At 40.6% G+C, this 16645-nt stretch overlaps 2 protein-coding genes across 2 annotated transcripts; both read right to left on the reverse strand.

The window, feature by feature from the left end:
* Positions 1-3012: 3012 nt before the first annotated feature.
* Positions 3013-3500, reverse strand: Pburs (Partner of Bursicon). The gene is made up of 2 exons (XM_017170670.1): positions 3246-3500; positions 3013-3183 (listed from the first exon to the last, which is right to left on the reverse strand). Exons 1-2 carry the CDS (start codon positions 3498-3500, stop codon positions 3013-3015), a joined length of 426 nt encoding a protein of 141 aa, XP_017026159.1.
* A 7277-nt stretch (positions 3501-10777) lies between these two features.
* Positions 10778-11572, reverse strand: Cpr35B (Cuticular protein 35B). The gene is made up of 2 exons (XM_017170673.2): positions 11561-11572; positions 10778-11498 (listed from the first exon to the last, which is right to left on the reverse strand). Exons 1-2 carry the CDS (start codon positions 11570-11572, stop codon positions 10860-10862), a joined length of 651 nt encoding a protein of 216 aa, XP_017026162.1. The 3' UTR covers positions 10778-10859.
* Positions 11573-16645: the final 5073 nt, after the last annotated feature.

A 16645-nucleotide genomic window follows, 5' to 3' on the forward strand; every position in this document is an offset into this window, starting at 1 on the left:
TGCAGTTTGCAGTTCCATATGCAATGTGCAGGCGCGGGCAAATTTTTATCTTATGACAGCTGCTGCCACCGCTGTTGTTGCGATACCCTTGCTTGGGGGTAACTAGGTTGGGCTTAAGACTTGCACGTTACATGGAAACATTAGATCATAAGTGTCTTATTATGGAGTAGATATATCACTTAACATTTATCTAGGATTTATTTTGATTTCGTGAATTGTGAAATTAACCTGATACTTAAGGGCATTTACAGATTCGTTGTTTGTCCCTTTTGATTCAGTTGCAGTTTCTGCTCGCAAAAAATATGTTGTTGTCGCGTTGAGTGTTGTTGCCACACTTGTGTGTGTGTGCGTGTGTGTTGGTGAGCTGCCCTTAGCACACGAGGCTGCTGCTGCTGCTGCTGACTGAGACACACACTGTCGCACTCACGAGTGCACTCATCGCTGCAAGAAGGAAATGCGCCCGAAAACAAATGTCAGCTGTAAAAATCATAAATTTAATGCAAAATGCAAAAACGCTTTACGCTTCGTTGCGCTTTTACTCTCTGACAGGTGACCCTTGCACCTCGTCCACCCCATTGCATTGCATACCGCCCTGCAGCGACCTTTAGCTCTTGGTAGCTAAAATATGATGTATGTGGAGCTTTTGCGAGGAAAATGCTGCAATGCTGCTTCCTAGATGCCCTGCAAGCAGGAAGAAATTACCTAATACAGTCCTGTGCCAACAGGGCAAAAAGATTTATAGTTAGATATAATTAATTTCCATCTTCTATATTTTTTCCAATTGATTTATTAACTGGTCCAAATCCAAAGCTTAATTTTCTGAGCTATTGTCCAGAGACTAAGCCTATAGTTATTATAAACACAATATAAATTTTAATCGTAAGACGATCCGAACGTGTTGCCAAACCCAAAATGTAGGCAATCGATGAAAAAAATAACCGAAATACCTCTAAAGATAAAGCCAATCAATGATGTCACGCCTTCTTGTCTTTGGTCATTAATGTGGGCTGATTGTGTTGAGGACTGAGCGGTAATACGACAGTGTCTTGACACTAAAAGCATTTTTCCATTCGACAAAAAACCAACTTTGTTGTTTACATTTCGCCTTGAGCTTTCATTTAAGGCTAACAAAAAAATATTTCACCAAAATGACAAACATATCAAACTAATTGCGGATTCATGCAAATGAGCAACGAAAAAAACGGAGAAGATATAAAGAATTCGAAATGATGAAAATTAATTGCCAATATTAACGCGTTTTAACACAAAAAGTATGTTAGATATTGTATAAGCGATAACCAGCAGCCACATCAGCCACAATAACAATAAAGTAGCATTCAAGTAAATGTTTATCATTTCTTGTCCCCCTTTTTTTTGTGACTCTCAAATTTGTTATTAATTAACAATCATTAATTATCATCAAAGTGACTCGGAAGAATATTGAAACTTAACGATGCCTGCCTTTTGTGGCTTGTGTTTAATTTATATCCCATTAATATGCAGCAATTTATTTATCGCGACGCATGCATTCGACTTGTGCCAAAAGATCGAGTGAAATTTATTGGTGTATTTAGCATTGGAATTGGAAAATATGCTAAAATTCAGTTAATTTACATTTTAGTACCCACGCATTTTTGAAAAATTCATTATGTAAAATTTTGAAAAGATCTTTGAATGCTTTTGAAGGGTGAAAAAGGATTCCTTTCTTTCTTTTCTTAACTAAAACTTGTACCTTCCAGAAATCGTTTTATATAGCACAATCAAGGCGCGATCGGTTGGAGGATTTCAGGTGAGCTAAATAAGTCATTCAAGAGGCAAAATTGCACTGTAATTGCTTGTGGAAACCCGTTCGTTTATAGACTGTATAATTTTATTACCCTAATGAAATGTTAAAAGTTTTCAGTGATCAGTGATGATCTGATCTGCCTTTTACTACGTGACTCCATCTCCATCCGGGATGCATGTACATATATGCGGCAATGTGGCATATAAATATATAATTTATATTGTGTCGGCACGTTGCTGTTGATGGAGCCACTGACGCGCGATGCCACCCAGGAACCCCCTCGGATCCGCGAACCTCGAACCCTAAGATGGATGCGAACCGAGCTGAGAGATCGCTGGCCCGATGTTAATGGGCGTGTCAACTAAATTATGAGTTTCGCACACGAGAACGGGAGGCGGCAACAGGACCAGATCCCATCCAGCTGGGTAAGTATATGGCGAGCGGTGGAAAATGCTTAAGTAAATTACAGTGCGTGCAAATGTGCTTGTGAACATGGAATTATAATTTAGCCCCGAACCGAGCGAGCCGCTCCAATTTACAATTAGCAAATGTTGGCCCGCTCGGGCACCGCTGATGAAGGGGTTTTAATAAATTCAGCTCGGTACTCGCATGCCTGGGTATAGAAAGGGAGATGGATGCAAGAAATAATGATAAAAATTAACAACCAGAAAGCGGTTTTCATCTTAAGTGCAGTTTACGCTTGATTATTATGTTTGCGGGACGAGTTTCCGGGTGGTTAACTGCCCAGCTCCGGTGCCAAAGTCCATTGCAAACATTGCAATTTCGAATGCCACCAAATGAGTTAATTTTGGTGGCCATTGGGCCAGGCTAAGTCGAGAAGCCAACATGCTCGCTGGCAAAAACAACTGATGTATAGTCCATTTTTGGGCGCAATCAATTGTTGGCCTCCAGCGATATGTCAAACATTTGCGGTTTCGGGATTGGATTGCATGTTTTTGGTAAATCAAACTTCATGCATACATGGAGTAACTGAGCTGCCCCGCAGGTATTTGTTTTAACTGGAGTTTCAATCAAACAGATGTTGGCCTCTGGGCTATGGAATATCAAAACTATGCAAAGTGTTATCAAGCGAAAAAATATGAAATATACAAACACTTGAAGTATCCCAGCTTGGTCTTAAAATAAGCAACGAATTTTTGGGAATTGCTCATATACTTTGAAATTGAGTTTACTTTAAAGTGTTTACATTGAAATACATCGATAAATCAACGCGTAAAGTCGCCGCACTTGAAGCACTTGCATTCGGTTGGCTCTCGGAGACGTATGTCCATGCTGCCCATTTCCGGAGAGGTGAGACGGGTGCCATCCGGATCGTAGCAATGAGTTAGGGTAATAACTTTTTCCTTGAGGAAGCTTTCGCGACAGCAGTAGCATTCCTGCAGGAAAGGGAGACCTTAGCTTGTACACTACTTCCAGAAAACCCTCAGTTAATATTCACCTTTAGAAATCCCGTTGGAGTTATCACCGAAGGCTGCACCTGACTATTGCAAAGTCCCTCGCACTTGTTCACTATGACATCGGCATTGCAGGTCCTCTGCATTCGTCCCAGCTCATCAAACTCCTCTTTAATCAAATGGATCTCCGATTTTAGGGTCTCGCAGTTCTCGTCTCCGGCGCCCTGGCTGTAGCGCAGGGCCCTCAGGCACTGGGGCATTAGCACTGCGGCAACGAATAGGAGCTCCTGGACATGCATTCTGGCCCACACCCAGCTCCAAGTTCAACTGTTTGGGTACGCCAAATCCGCTCTGGCTTTTATACAGGACTCAATCCGGACTTGGTGATATATGTCAATGACTGGCTGATGGAATGTTTGTGTCCTGCCCAGCGGGTGCAGTTGCGATGGTTGAATTGCGGTAGGACCACGGGCTTTTTCCTCCATTAGGCTGCTCTGTTAATTGGTGATTAAATCCAACGACAGGACCGCAAGTTGCGAATATGTCGGTTATGAAAAACATGGCGGATATGAGGTTTTAATGGTGCAGATCAAGAAAATAATATATGTTTTTATATATTTTGTAATATTTTTCTTTTAAGCATAAAAGATTTATATTTATAATATTCATAGTGAAGGAGGTAGAACGTTTGCCATATTTTCTAGTTGATAATTTCGGAAAAGGGGGGACCACATTCAACCTTAATCAGTAGGCAATCCATTATATCCGGGGCTTCCCCCAGTCTCTTCCAGGAATGAAAACTAAGCAAACAAAAAATGAAATCGCAATCTGTCTGCCGCTTTCCACCTCTCATGGGTCTATTGGGCTTTCCTCCCCTGTTGGCATCGGCATCGGCATCCTCTTTGTCTCGCCCAATTTCGCAGCAGCCACATTCTCCTCCGGTCTCCATATTTGCTCGGATCTGTGGGCCTGCTTTCCACCACTCACTCCTCTGTGGGCCATGCTAGATGGCTGCGCTTTAGAATCATCGACGCAAACGCAAAAAGTCTCAATGGCGCAGTAAATTATGTTTTATTATGCAATAAAGTCAACCATAAAAACGCTGCAATAAATTAAATTAACTACTAAAAATGCTGATTTTATTTTTACCCTCAGTTTGCAAAATTGTTGTTCAGTCAGTCCCGTCTCCATATATATGTATATACGAGTGAGTATTTAAATACATAAACAAGGATGTATGTTTGTCTGTTTGTCTGTAAATGTATATACATATATCTCTTGTATTGGGCCAAAGTTCTGTTCTGCTATTTGGCCATCAGCCTAGATTTTTGTATGCTTTCAGTGAAGTGCTGTTAGCGAATTGTAAAAGTCTAAAGTTGTGTCTTTGTAGATTGAGTGCTATTTAAAAAACATTTTAAGTAAAAGAAATGCTTTATTTATTGCAAAAAATAATTTTATTTAAATTTTATATATAACTTAAGTATTTTATATAAAGAGTTCTTTAATCTTTAGTCTTTATATCAAAATAAATAAGATAAAAGCAGGTTGACTAAGATAATTCCCCTAAATAAATCTTTAAGATACTTTACATTCTATCCATTAATCAATCATTATTTTCAAATTACTAGGTTTTCGTTAGAACCTAAACATCAAAGGCCAAGCAAGGATAAAAAACCCATCCTGCAGCCGAGTTCATATGAATGAAATGCAAAGAAACATAGGGCCGGCGACAGTAAAAACAAAAGCGCAATGTTTTATACAAATAAATATGACACAATACCAGCTAACAACAATGGTTGGCCTGGAGAGTATCTGCCGACAAAAATATACAACGAAAAAAATTCAACAAAATCTGAAAAGCGAAACGAAAACAAAACAAAAAAAAAAAAATTGCAAACATCGTAACAACAAAGCCAGCCGACCAAGCGACAGGGACCGACAGTTAATTCCGCGAAAGAGGAAATTACAATTCATGCCCTTTGGCGGGACTCCATGATTATCAGATCGAATTAGTGTCTGACTGAGCTTCCCCCAGTGCTCCGCATCCTGTGCATGTCCTGCGGCCACATACGCTACACTTTTTTATTGCTGCCCTCGACCGAACCATTTGAATGAACTTGGACCTGCCGCTGCTGCCGATGTGGTTGTGGCTGCTCCTTTGTCTTCTTCCTTTTAACAACAACAAAAAAACACAACAGTTATGGGCGTGAGAGTGTGCGTGGTGTGCCCCGGTCCGGCAGTGTCCCGGAACCTGTCATGACCAGAAAGATGCCCTCAATTGTTGGGGCGCTGGGTGTTCATTTAGCTATACGCGGAGAACACTGAAAATATAATATATCTATTGATTCCTGACAGATTAACTTTCATCGAATAATTTAATTGTGCACTTTTTTATATTTTTCTATACCATTACATAGGACAACAAAATATTTAAAAATATATAATTTATGTATCTTTCAAATTGATTAATCACACATTATCTTTGTTCATATCCCATGCCTGAGTTTCCTAATAAATCTCGATAATCTGATATTTTTCCTAATTGAATTTTAATGCTGCTCCCTCCATTGACTTGTTGCCCCTTAATTGATTTAGAATTAATATCCGCTGTCTGTGTCTGGCGATGCCAACCGCAGAAATAAACCTTAAAAGTAACAATCAGCAGACGCATTTATTGTATTAAAGCCAAATGGAGTGCCTGGGGGGCTGGACGTCTCGGACTAGACTTGGAGTGAGCTTGGCCAGACTCTTACTTAGCCAAATGACTGGCTGTTGACTCATTATGGTAAAGACATGTGTTAATTTATGTAACTTTCCCGAGCTGCCAGTGTGGGGTTCATTAATCATTTTTTTTCCGTTTCCAGACTTTCAAGTTGGCCCCATGTCTCGGGGATCGCTGCCTACTCTTTTATGTTATTTTTAGTTAATTGTTTGTGCTGTAAAATGTTTATGCGTTTTGGCCAACAGCTCGGATTCGGCTGCCTTTGCCCTCTTTGACTAATGTGTGCCGCGTGTTCACGTTTTTGTCTCAATGATTTATTGATGTCCGCTGGACAAAGTCATTTTACTTTGAAAGCGGTTTCGTGTGTCTGCAAAACATATCAATCATATTGGAAATTAATTTTGATAGCCACATAAAGTTTATGATATAAAAAAAAACTAAAATGAAGCCAAGATAAGGTATTGCAACATGGTTAATTTTCGAAAATTAATTACATTTTGGAAATATCATGAAAACTTAAGTAAAGCCTACACAGCATAGTGGAAAATCTAGAGAATAGGGCACTGGATATTCTTCTGTTTATCAACTCTCAATGAAAGATTTTATCAACTTTTAGGAGCTAGCACTGTAGGGAAAGTTAGTAAGTCACCGACTTTGCCCGTTAGCCAATTCCAAGCTGCACTGGCTAATTATGGTGCGTATGTGCTCGGGTGCTAGCTGGGCCAACATGCAATCTCCAGTCTCCCGTCCGGGGCCGAAAACAAAGCCCATAATCAGCATTAAGGCTTGCAGAGCCTATTATTAAGATGATTACAATTTCGGATAAGCGAGGGCAGCCTGAACTTCGGGAGATCAGCGGTTAGAGAGGGCCCTGATGGTGGAAAGTGAGGATCATTTTGCACGATTTACGAGCTTATATACATATATATGGGATATGGCCGAGAACCCGGGGCTAGAGCCACGGATAATGGTTACCGACAATGACGATGAGTGGATGGTGGCTTCTACTCTCGCGCCGTCTTCCATCGAACGGGCACATCCATCAATCGTGATGTATAACTGACAGTTTGGGGCGTTGCGGGCTCTCAATTTTCACGGTCAGCTCAACGGCAAAATAAAGAAAAATTCCATTTACCCGTCAACCCAATTTGCTGATCATTAATCATCGATATATACACACACTCGAGCAGGCTATTTGGCCATTCGGTTAGTTGGAGCTAATTAGACTGGTTAAATGTAGCATTGACCCATCGGGTAACGCATTCGATTGCGCGCATGTGCCGCGGAAAATGGCATAAATTAATAGAGCCAGCAAATTTAATTAGCCATAAATCAATGAGTTTATTAAACAGTAGCCGGCAGCCAATCATGCCAAATCGTTTTCCACCAATAAACTGCCGCAAATTGGCTAATACCAAATGGCGTTATGTGTCGACCCCAAGCCCATGCCTAGGCTATCTCGCAAACCGCCCACAAGTCTCGCCGCGCACATTAAAAATCAGTTAAATTCAGAGACCCGCAGACACACACACACTCGCCCAGAAATGTTCATAAACAATTTCCATGGCAAAAACTCGGACTTGGACCCGGGACGGGACGAGACGGGACGGGACCTCTCACTGTGCCGGCTGTCGAGCGACGCAGCTGGATTTGAACTGGTTATTCGACTGGACGGGACTTCTGTGTGCGCTGCCACCAAAAGCCATTTGGCACATACATTTCAAACATTTATGGTTATTATAAAGCATTTAACATTATTATGGATGCCATGGGGCATCTGTTACAATCTGACTGCCGACCGGCAGTGGCAAAGCCAACGCCGGTTAGCCCATAGTCGGCTTAAATAATCACTCTGTGGTGTAATTAGTAAAATATTTATTGATATTTCGAAAATGTGTGTGTGTGTGTAAAAATAAGCAATGCAATTGGCCAAATGGTGCACGGAGATTAAATGCAACTGGATTTTTGTATGAAGTGCATTCCATGCAATTATTTTATGGATTTTATAACAAGAAATAAATATTTTCACTCGAAACAAAATTTCCCAACAAAATTAAGATTTTGTTACATGAATTCTACACTTTTAATTCATTAATTAATTATAATTAATTCTTCAAAATGTCTTTTTAAAATGAGCATTAAATATAATTATAATTATTATAATTAAACTACTAAGAATGCAGCTTATATTATTTTTATTATACATTTCTACAAAGTTTATTATACTTTCTCTAGTTTTTTTTAGAACAGGACGTATTAATATAAAAATACACATTTCATGAGAACTTTTATGTGTACAGAATATTATTTTAATTGGTCTGATAAAAAAGGGCCTTAAAGGACTTTAATTTGTCAAATTAGACTCCTTATATTTTTTAGAAAATAAATTTTAACAATAGCTAGGTGGAAATACTATAAGCCCCCTATTTGTTTTATTTTTTATACAAAACCATGAATCTTAAAATATGTATTAGCACATTTATAAATATTATGTTGTGCCATTTAATTGATTGTAATTTTTAAATACATGAAGCAATCAATAAACTACAAATTCTACGATTATCTCTTAATTTTCAGAGTAATTTATACCCCATCTTGTGCTTATTAGACCTGGCACAATCTCCTACCGAATCAGTCTAATTTATGTTTCCCAAAAATCGTTTGCTCAATAAACAAACGAACGAAAAAATCAACGAAATACTCAAGAAACGAGCAGAAACTTGACAAATAAGTTACGCTTAATTTTCTGGCAAGCGTTTAAAAAACCGAAACACGCAACAAGGCAGCCGCAGCCACCTAAAGCAAAAGCCATTAAAAGCGACGCGACACTTTTGATAACAAAATTCAAAGCTCGGGCCAGAGCCAAAAAATCGAAGCAAGTTCAACTTGAGAAACCCAGGCTATAGCCTATACCGAATCAGCGGCGGCGGGCCATAAACATTGAATTTTACGACGCTGTGTGGTCTCATTTGACATATTGTGGGCTTTACGATTCCAAAATTAATGACACCATAGCCCAAGTCAGGTAACGGGCATTGGATTGGATTGGGGGCGCCCGCGCCCTCCGCTCGGATTTTACTTGGCTGGTGCCATACCGGTTTGGGGATATATGTATATATTTTTTGTCGCATCGACAGCCTCATCAGTTAATAAGACACATACCCATTTTTATGGCATTAAACGACGACAAGTGAAACATAAAATATATATTTACTTTATTTTTATGCGCGGATGGTTCGCTTTAAAGCTCAAAACTCACTTGACAAAGCAATTTGCAATGCAAATTGATCAACGCGTTTGGTTAGTTTTTTGGTTTTCTAAAAAACTCATTTCGTTTTGCGTATCGGTGCTTTTTTGTTGGCTTGATTTCATTTCAAATAAATCGTAATCAACTTAATTTACGATCTGAGGCAACAGCGATTTCACGTTCCCTTTATGTTCAGCTTAATTACTTTCAATTTAATCTCGTTGGAGCAAGTTGACCGTGGAATTTATGAATCAATTGCATTAGATGGCATGTAAATGATCAATTTAAGCTAATTAAGCGTCGAAATGCATTGTTTGAGAGGTGCGATTGGCAAAATTAAAATACAAAAGGTATCCTAAGCGGCACAAAAAAAAGTATTTTGGAATATGGAGAATACTATTTAATTTGATTTAATTTATTTATTTAACTTTTCCTTTGTGTTGTAAGTTAGTGCTTAGCTGTTGTTAATTTATTTATTTGTATTGTATTTCTTTTTGGTACTGAAAGCAGGTTTCCTGAAGGTGTACTTAGTAGTTTTATTCCTTATTCATGATTATATTTCATGTTAGTAAAGACTTGCTTAAAAAAATACATATATATTACCAATTTCAAATGCGAGGGACAACTTTGAAACATTAATCATTATTTGCAGTCAGAAACAAGAAAATCCAGCAACAAAAAAACCTTAATAACTATAAGTAATAGCTGCTGCAATTTTCGCACTATATCTTTTTTTTTTTTCTATATAATGTGGAAAGTGCGTGCCACACAAACACATGGAACGTATAAAAATAATAAATTACTTGGCAGCGGCAGGAGGAGATCCGGGTCGAGCTGGGTCGAGAAGGGATTTCTGTGGAGCGTTTATTATGCGCACAATAAACGCGGCGGGCGCAGCGGCGACATAAATTAAATTTATGATGCTTATAAATATTCCACAGTCATTTGTAATACAGCAACAAACGAGGGCAACAGGATAACGCAAGGATGTGCCGAGCCTGTCTGTTAAACAAATTGTAGCCAGCTCGGAAGAGGGGAAGCAACAAACACACACGAGAGAGAGAGAGAGAGCTAGGGAGATATATATTTGATTTATCGGTTGGCGAGGATGAATAAAGGACTTCCAGCTCCAAAGTTCCAATTGCCACCACTAAAAGTGAAAAGAAATCGTCCATAAAAAAAAATCCTGCATGCATGTATGAATTGATGATACAAGTTTTCAGGCACCTGAAATATCAAACCAATAGATTCTGGTAAATTTATGGATAAGCTACATGAAGAAGATTTATAATGTCGACATTTATGAAATATTTGTGTATTGTAATTGCAGTCGTTTGGCATATTGTTGATTCTGACTGAAATTACTGTCGAAGCTGGGTTTTTTATTTGCAGTTTACCAGCTTTTGGTTTGTGTTTTGTTTAAATTATGATTTGGGATTACACCAGGAGAATTAATATAGATATCAATTTTTAAGAATTGTAATTTTCTAGCATTCATAATTCAAATTAGTTTGGTTAGATATATATATCCTTTACGATAAGTTAGGGTAGAACTGGAATGATTAACTGCAAGTAATATTTTTTCACTTTCGAAAATATTTGCCTGATTTATTTTGGTATAACAACAAGGGGTATTTGGTATGGGGCCATTTCAAGTAGGATAAACAGTGATATTTTTTTTGTAACAACTTAATGATAACCGTGTCCGTGCTCGAAGCCGTGATCGTGTCCGTGGCTGTGGCTGTGTCCATGTCCATGCTCCTGTTTCAGCGAGTAGCTGTGAGAGCTGCTGCCGTGCTCATGTCCGTGTCCATGGCCATGATCATGGCCGTGACTGTAGTCATGACCGGAGTGAGAAGAGTGCTCCTCGAAATCGACATGGCCGCCCTCATAGCCGCTGTGTCCGTGTCCATGGCCGTGATCAGCCTGGTGGTGATCGTGGAGCTTCTCGCGGTGGACATGGGCCTCGAAACCCTTGTGCTTGTCGGCGGTGTAGTGGACAGTTCGCTTGTGACCATCGGCGTCGATCAGCTCATAGTGTCCGGTAACCTTATGGCCGTGCCTAGATTCGCTCTGGGTCTTCACATCCCCGGTCTTGTGATCCTTGACTCCGTAGTTGAAATCGTATTCGGCATGCGAGTCATGCGAGTCGTGACCGTGTCCGTGACCGTGGTGATCGTGACCGTGATGTTCTTCGTGGTGGTCATCGTGGGATGTAAGATGCACGGAGGCGTGGCTGGTGGCCCCGCCGTGACCATGATGGTCGTGACCGTGGAAGGGAGCTGCCCGGATGGCCACAATGGCCAAGAGGGCGAAGGCTACGACAAACTGAGGGAAATGGAGCTATTTAAGCCTCTCTGTTGGATTAGTATCCTTTGGCTGAAACTCACCTTTTGGGCCATGGTACCTTTGCTTGGCTATGAGCTGATCTTGGCTGGACTACTGTTGTGTGATCACTGAACCGAAGTGAACTGTACTAAACTGAAGTTAGGGCGGCCTTTTTATAGTAAAAAGTCTGTGGCCTACAAGTTGGAACTTTCAAAAAATCGGCCAAATCGGTATTTAGCTACGCCCTAATTTGCAGTTCAAGTTCAGGCTAGCTTAGACCGTACTTTCGCCGCCAAGAGGTGCAATTATACATATATCTGCTGGCAGCCAGTCGACCCTTTTATTTTTCGCAGTTTGAGAAATCGCAGAAACAACGAGGAAGGCAAAGGAACGGCAGTGCAGTAATTCATTGTAAAATTTACTGTCGCAACAATTGCCAATTTAAAGTGGCATTGTTTATGCATCGCATCGCCGTCGATGTCGGGCATTATAATCCCCCTGTTTGGAACCCGGATTGGGATTGGGATTCGAATTGGGATCGGGATATGTGGGGATGGGATGACCAAGAAACAAACGAGCCCAGAGATTTATATGCCGGACAAACGTCGTTGAGTCGTTGACGTCAATCAGTCCTGACAAAAAGTCATCAGAATTGCAGTTTGCAGTTCTCCTTTGCCCCTGCATCATTGTGGCCAGATCAGGCCATGATCCCCCTTCCTCGTTCTTTTGGGGCTTCTGTCCTGTCCCGCCTGTCAGTAGTCAATCGGCTACCGTCTGTCAATGTCGTGTCGCCTTCATCAAAGGCCACATTCGAGTTGACAATGGGGCTATGGGTTCTGTTCCGAAACCTGCCAAGGATAAGGATTTTCGAAAGTGCCTGGATCGGAGTTGGGGGCAACGATTTGCATTCGATGCGTAAATTAGTTGGGAATGTTATAATTGGATGAGAATGTATGAAAGGCAGCGAAGGGATAGAATAGGGTGTACTGTGAAGGTTGCAGCATTGGCTTTGCAACAAAAAATAAGATAAATTAATAAAATTTGTTAAATAAGTCAGTAGTTTTTTTTTATAACTGTTTAAATTTCCACCTAGAACTTTTTGTTATACATTTAAAGCTCTTTTTTAATATAAAACAAAAGCCAAACTTAATTGATTCTGATTAAGGTAGTAAAGGCTTATGCATTTATAAGTCGGGCATCCTTTGAGCTCATTGACATCCCCCGTTTCATCAACGAAATTGCCCTTTTGGCATTGGTATGTCCATGCGGCTGACAGGCTATGTTGCTGCTGCTGTTGTTGCTGCTGTTGCTGTTGCATGTTGCTGCTGCTGCTACTGCAAGTTGTCAGTTAAAGGGGCAAACGAAAGGCAACGCAACCATCGCTGTTTGGTTCGCCGGCTTCGTTGTCAGTGTCACTGCTGGCTGCGTTTTGTGGGCACATTTCGGCTGCTTGATTACTCATGTCAATCAGGCTTCCAAACAGCGACGACATGCTGTCAATCTTTGTGTCATGGCCGCTAAAGTTGTTGGTAGTTGGAGCTGGAGCTGGAGTCGTACAACAAGTACGCTTGATTGCCAGGCCCAAAAGGCCCGGGACTGAGGCAAAAAATGCGGCAAGTAAGGGAAAAACCGATGATGCCACAAAGGTGACCAGTGCCGCTGGCAGGGTAAATGGCAGTGACAGTGACTGCTGCTCCTGATGCCGCAGTGGCAGGGCCCAGTACTTGATGTGGCTGCCGTTGCCATTCGATTGATGTGCATTGTATGTAAATTGGGCGGTCGATTTCGCATTTGATGCCCTGTCAAGGGATAATCAACAGCAGGAGCTGGAGCAGGAGCAGCAGGAGCAGATCAACAACCGCAGTTGAACAGCGAAGGGACAACTCCAGCATTGACTTCAACTCGTTGCTACTCATTATACGGACGCATACGAAATTGTTTCCACCGGACCATCGAACGCATCGCATGCCGTAACGAGCTTGAGGAATACGATCAAAGTACCTCGATTATTTTACCCCCAGCACCATCTCGACCATAAATATCCTTGGCTGACATCCTGCCGAAAATTGAAAACGACAATGTTGAAGGCTTGTTGACATATATTCATTGGACAGGACCCCATCAACTGTCACTGTCGAGGGAAACGCAAACTGCAACGTCAGACCAGGTTCTGTGCGGTTGGAAAGAGGCATTTTGATGAAGGAAACACGGAATGACCTTTAAATGAATGTTTCTATATACTGCCATATTTATTTAATCTAAAAAATATTGGTGCATATATTTTGCATATATTTTTAATTATTAATTTCATTAATAAGCTTTAGCATATTTATATAACATTAAAATTAGGTCTGCTTTCATATAAATACGTTTATGTTTCTCTACTTGATCTTCCCTAAGAATAGCTCTAATTATTCTGATATACAGGGCTCTCTACCCATCTCTTCTTGGCAATAAAATATTACCAAGCCCATATGGAAGCAAAAAATGCGTTAAGACAATCTAAAGCATTGGCAATTGTGAAGAAACTGGTCTCTGGCCATAAAGTAAGCTGTAATCGGTAATTGCGGTAAATAAAGTGAGTGGCCAGCACAGAAAACAATTAACCAGATCATATTTGATTTTATTTATATAAAAAGAAACTAAATACTTAAAAACTTTTTTTAGTACAATAAGTTTTTGACTTAGGAGTCACTGAAACCAAACTTTATTTTGGTATAATCACATATCATAATTAAATTCCATTGAACATTTTCGTAGATATTTTTTCTCTGTGCAGAAGACAGCCTAAAGAGAATTCGCCCTGGACCCCACCTGCTCTTTGCTAACCATTCCGCGCCTCCTGCCCAGAGTGTTGACAATTCCCGTCAATTACGATGTAATGCGTTTGCCTTGACGTTCCAGTTGGGCCACTTAATGCATTGCTTGACACATTATGATGCTTGATTTGTTGCCATGGCAATTTTACCACCATCCTGTCCCAGCCTCAAATGGCAGTTGGCCAATCTTCACCTCTCTCCGTGTCAATCTCTGGAGGCTGCAACGATGCCATCGCCGCTGTGTAATGTGCATTTTTCACCATGGACAAATGAGTTTGTCGCGGCCTTTTTGCGTTATAATTACAAAATGTTTGCTGTCGTCTGTGAACAAAAATAGTTGGCAATGCAACAACATTGCTGAGCTTACTAGTTATTAATGGTTAAGACTGAGCATCTTGGTATTTATCGTGTCTTTTTTTTGTTGTTTTCTTTTTCTTGCAATTTGTGATCTGCTATTTGTTGAGCTCCCCGAGTATCTTCTGCAAAAGGCACCCACTTATGGGGAATTTTGTGTGTATATGGAATTATAAAAAAAAATTTATATTAATGCAAGTCAAGTCTAAGATTTAATTTGTGAGGTATGTGTGTACATGTGATTGTAGAGCTTAAGTAAAAACATATATCGATCGAAAAAGTCTTATATCGAAATTGTATTTAATTAATGTATCGAAAGCTATCGCTTTTAGCGCTAACTTATCGATATTCCAGCCATCCTTAGTACAGTTACTTCACCCTTCTGAATCTAAGAAAAGGTTATGGCTAAGAATATAGCTTACTTCACCCTTCTGAATCTAAGAAAAGGTTATGGCTAAGAATATAGCTTTAGTTAGCCAAATCGTTGTGTTATGTGATATAAAATAAAATAAATTCTGTGACCGATTAGGCAATTGACTTAATCAATCAAGCTGTCAGTTGAAAATCCCAGAGCTTTATTTCGAATGTGTGTAGACAGGAAAAATCTTTAATGAGACCAGCCGTGGCGAATCAACATAAAAGTGACCGTAATTGATTATGGGAGCCAGTTTGAACTGAGCCGCCAAATCCGCTCGATTGAGCCCAGTAATGGAGGTAGCCCCATGATCACACACCACTCATAATTGTCTCCCATGACTTCGATTGGCCCAGTAGCCGGCCAGGCCCATTGTACTGCGAGATACGAGCAAATTATACATGCTTCCAGCGAGTCGGATTGAAAGACTTTTTCACAAAACGTCTTACCAGTCATTATAAGCACTTGTCATTAATGACATTTTGGTCGCCGATACTTAAGACATTATCTTGGCCGAGAACGAGAACGAGAGGGGGACCAACAAAGGCAAATTAAGTAGCATTTCCTGCCACTTGAGACTTCGTCTTCTCATCTGATCTTTGGCGGCGACCAATAATTATATGCGCCGTAAACGCTTTGTCATCTCTCGACGGAGTCTAGAAAATGCAGATTAATGCTCGCTTCTGGCCCCACTTCGTCTGGCCTTTTGTCTTGAGCATAATTTTCCCATCGATCTTGTGATTAATCATAAATTGTATGCTTCGGGTCCCTGGCTATTCCCACTCTTTTGTGCGAAGGCCGACACATGTGTTTCATTAAAGTAACTGACTTTTTTTTTCTTCCTTTGTACGCGAGGTGGCGGCGGCAACGCGTATAGATTAATTTGATGCCTGTGGGGCCACCGAGAGATCACGTTTGATTACATCGGCTGCCAGCTACCTGTGTTCCACATTTGATCGATCTATCTATGATATGCTCCATTATAATGGCCATTATGGCAGAGCTTGAATGCGATTGAATGTGTGAGGAAAACTCCGTCAAGTAATATTCAAGGGAAAGAATTTAAAATGTATTTACAACGTTTGAAGTTAAGTAAATTGAATACCTATGCCATATGGACCTCCTCTCCTCTATGATCTGGTATAATTTGCATTAATTTAATTAAACCCAAATGAATTCCTTCATCAATTGGCAATTTATTATTGCTACCGCCTTGTCCTTAACAAGGGGCACCTCAATTAGTCCGCTCTCCCATCTGTGGCACCTGAGGGAAATGTCAAAGGACTCCTACCGGTCTTGGAACTCTACCCTGCAGATGCCTCCTGGTCTAATCAGTGGCTACCAGATCTGCAGAACAATGGGTGCATAGTGATGCATATCGAGTTACCTCCACCTTCTGGCTGCTTCGGGTTTCACACAGCAGCGGTGTGAACGAAAACCGACGAACCGAATCATAGAGCCTACACGATACCAATTGGCGGGGATTAGCTGAATGGGGGCTTGACAGCTCGGAGACGCAGTCGTCACTTGCATTGTTCGGTGTCTGGAACTACCGGATT

The sequence above is a fragment of the Drosophila kikkawai genome, chromosome 2L (assembly GCF_030179895.1).
Source record: "Drosophila kikkawai strain 14028-0561.14 chromosome 2L, DkikHiC1v2, whole genome shotgun sequence".
Classification (NCBI taxonomy): domain Eukaryota; kingdom Metazoa; phylum Arthropoda; class Insecta; order Diptera; family Drosophilidae; genus Drosophila; species Drosophila kikkawai.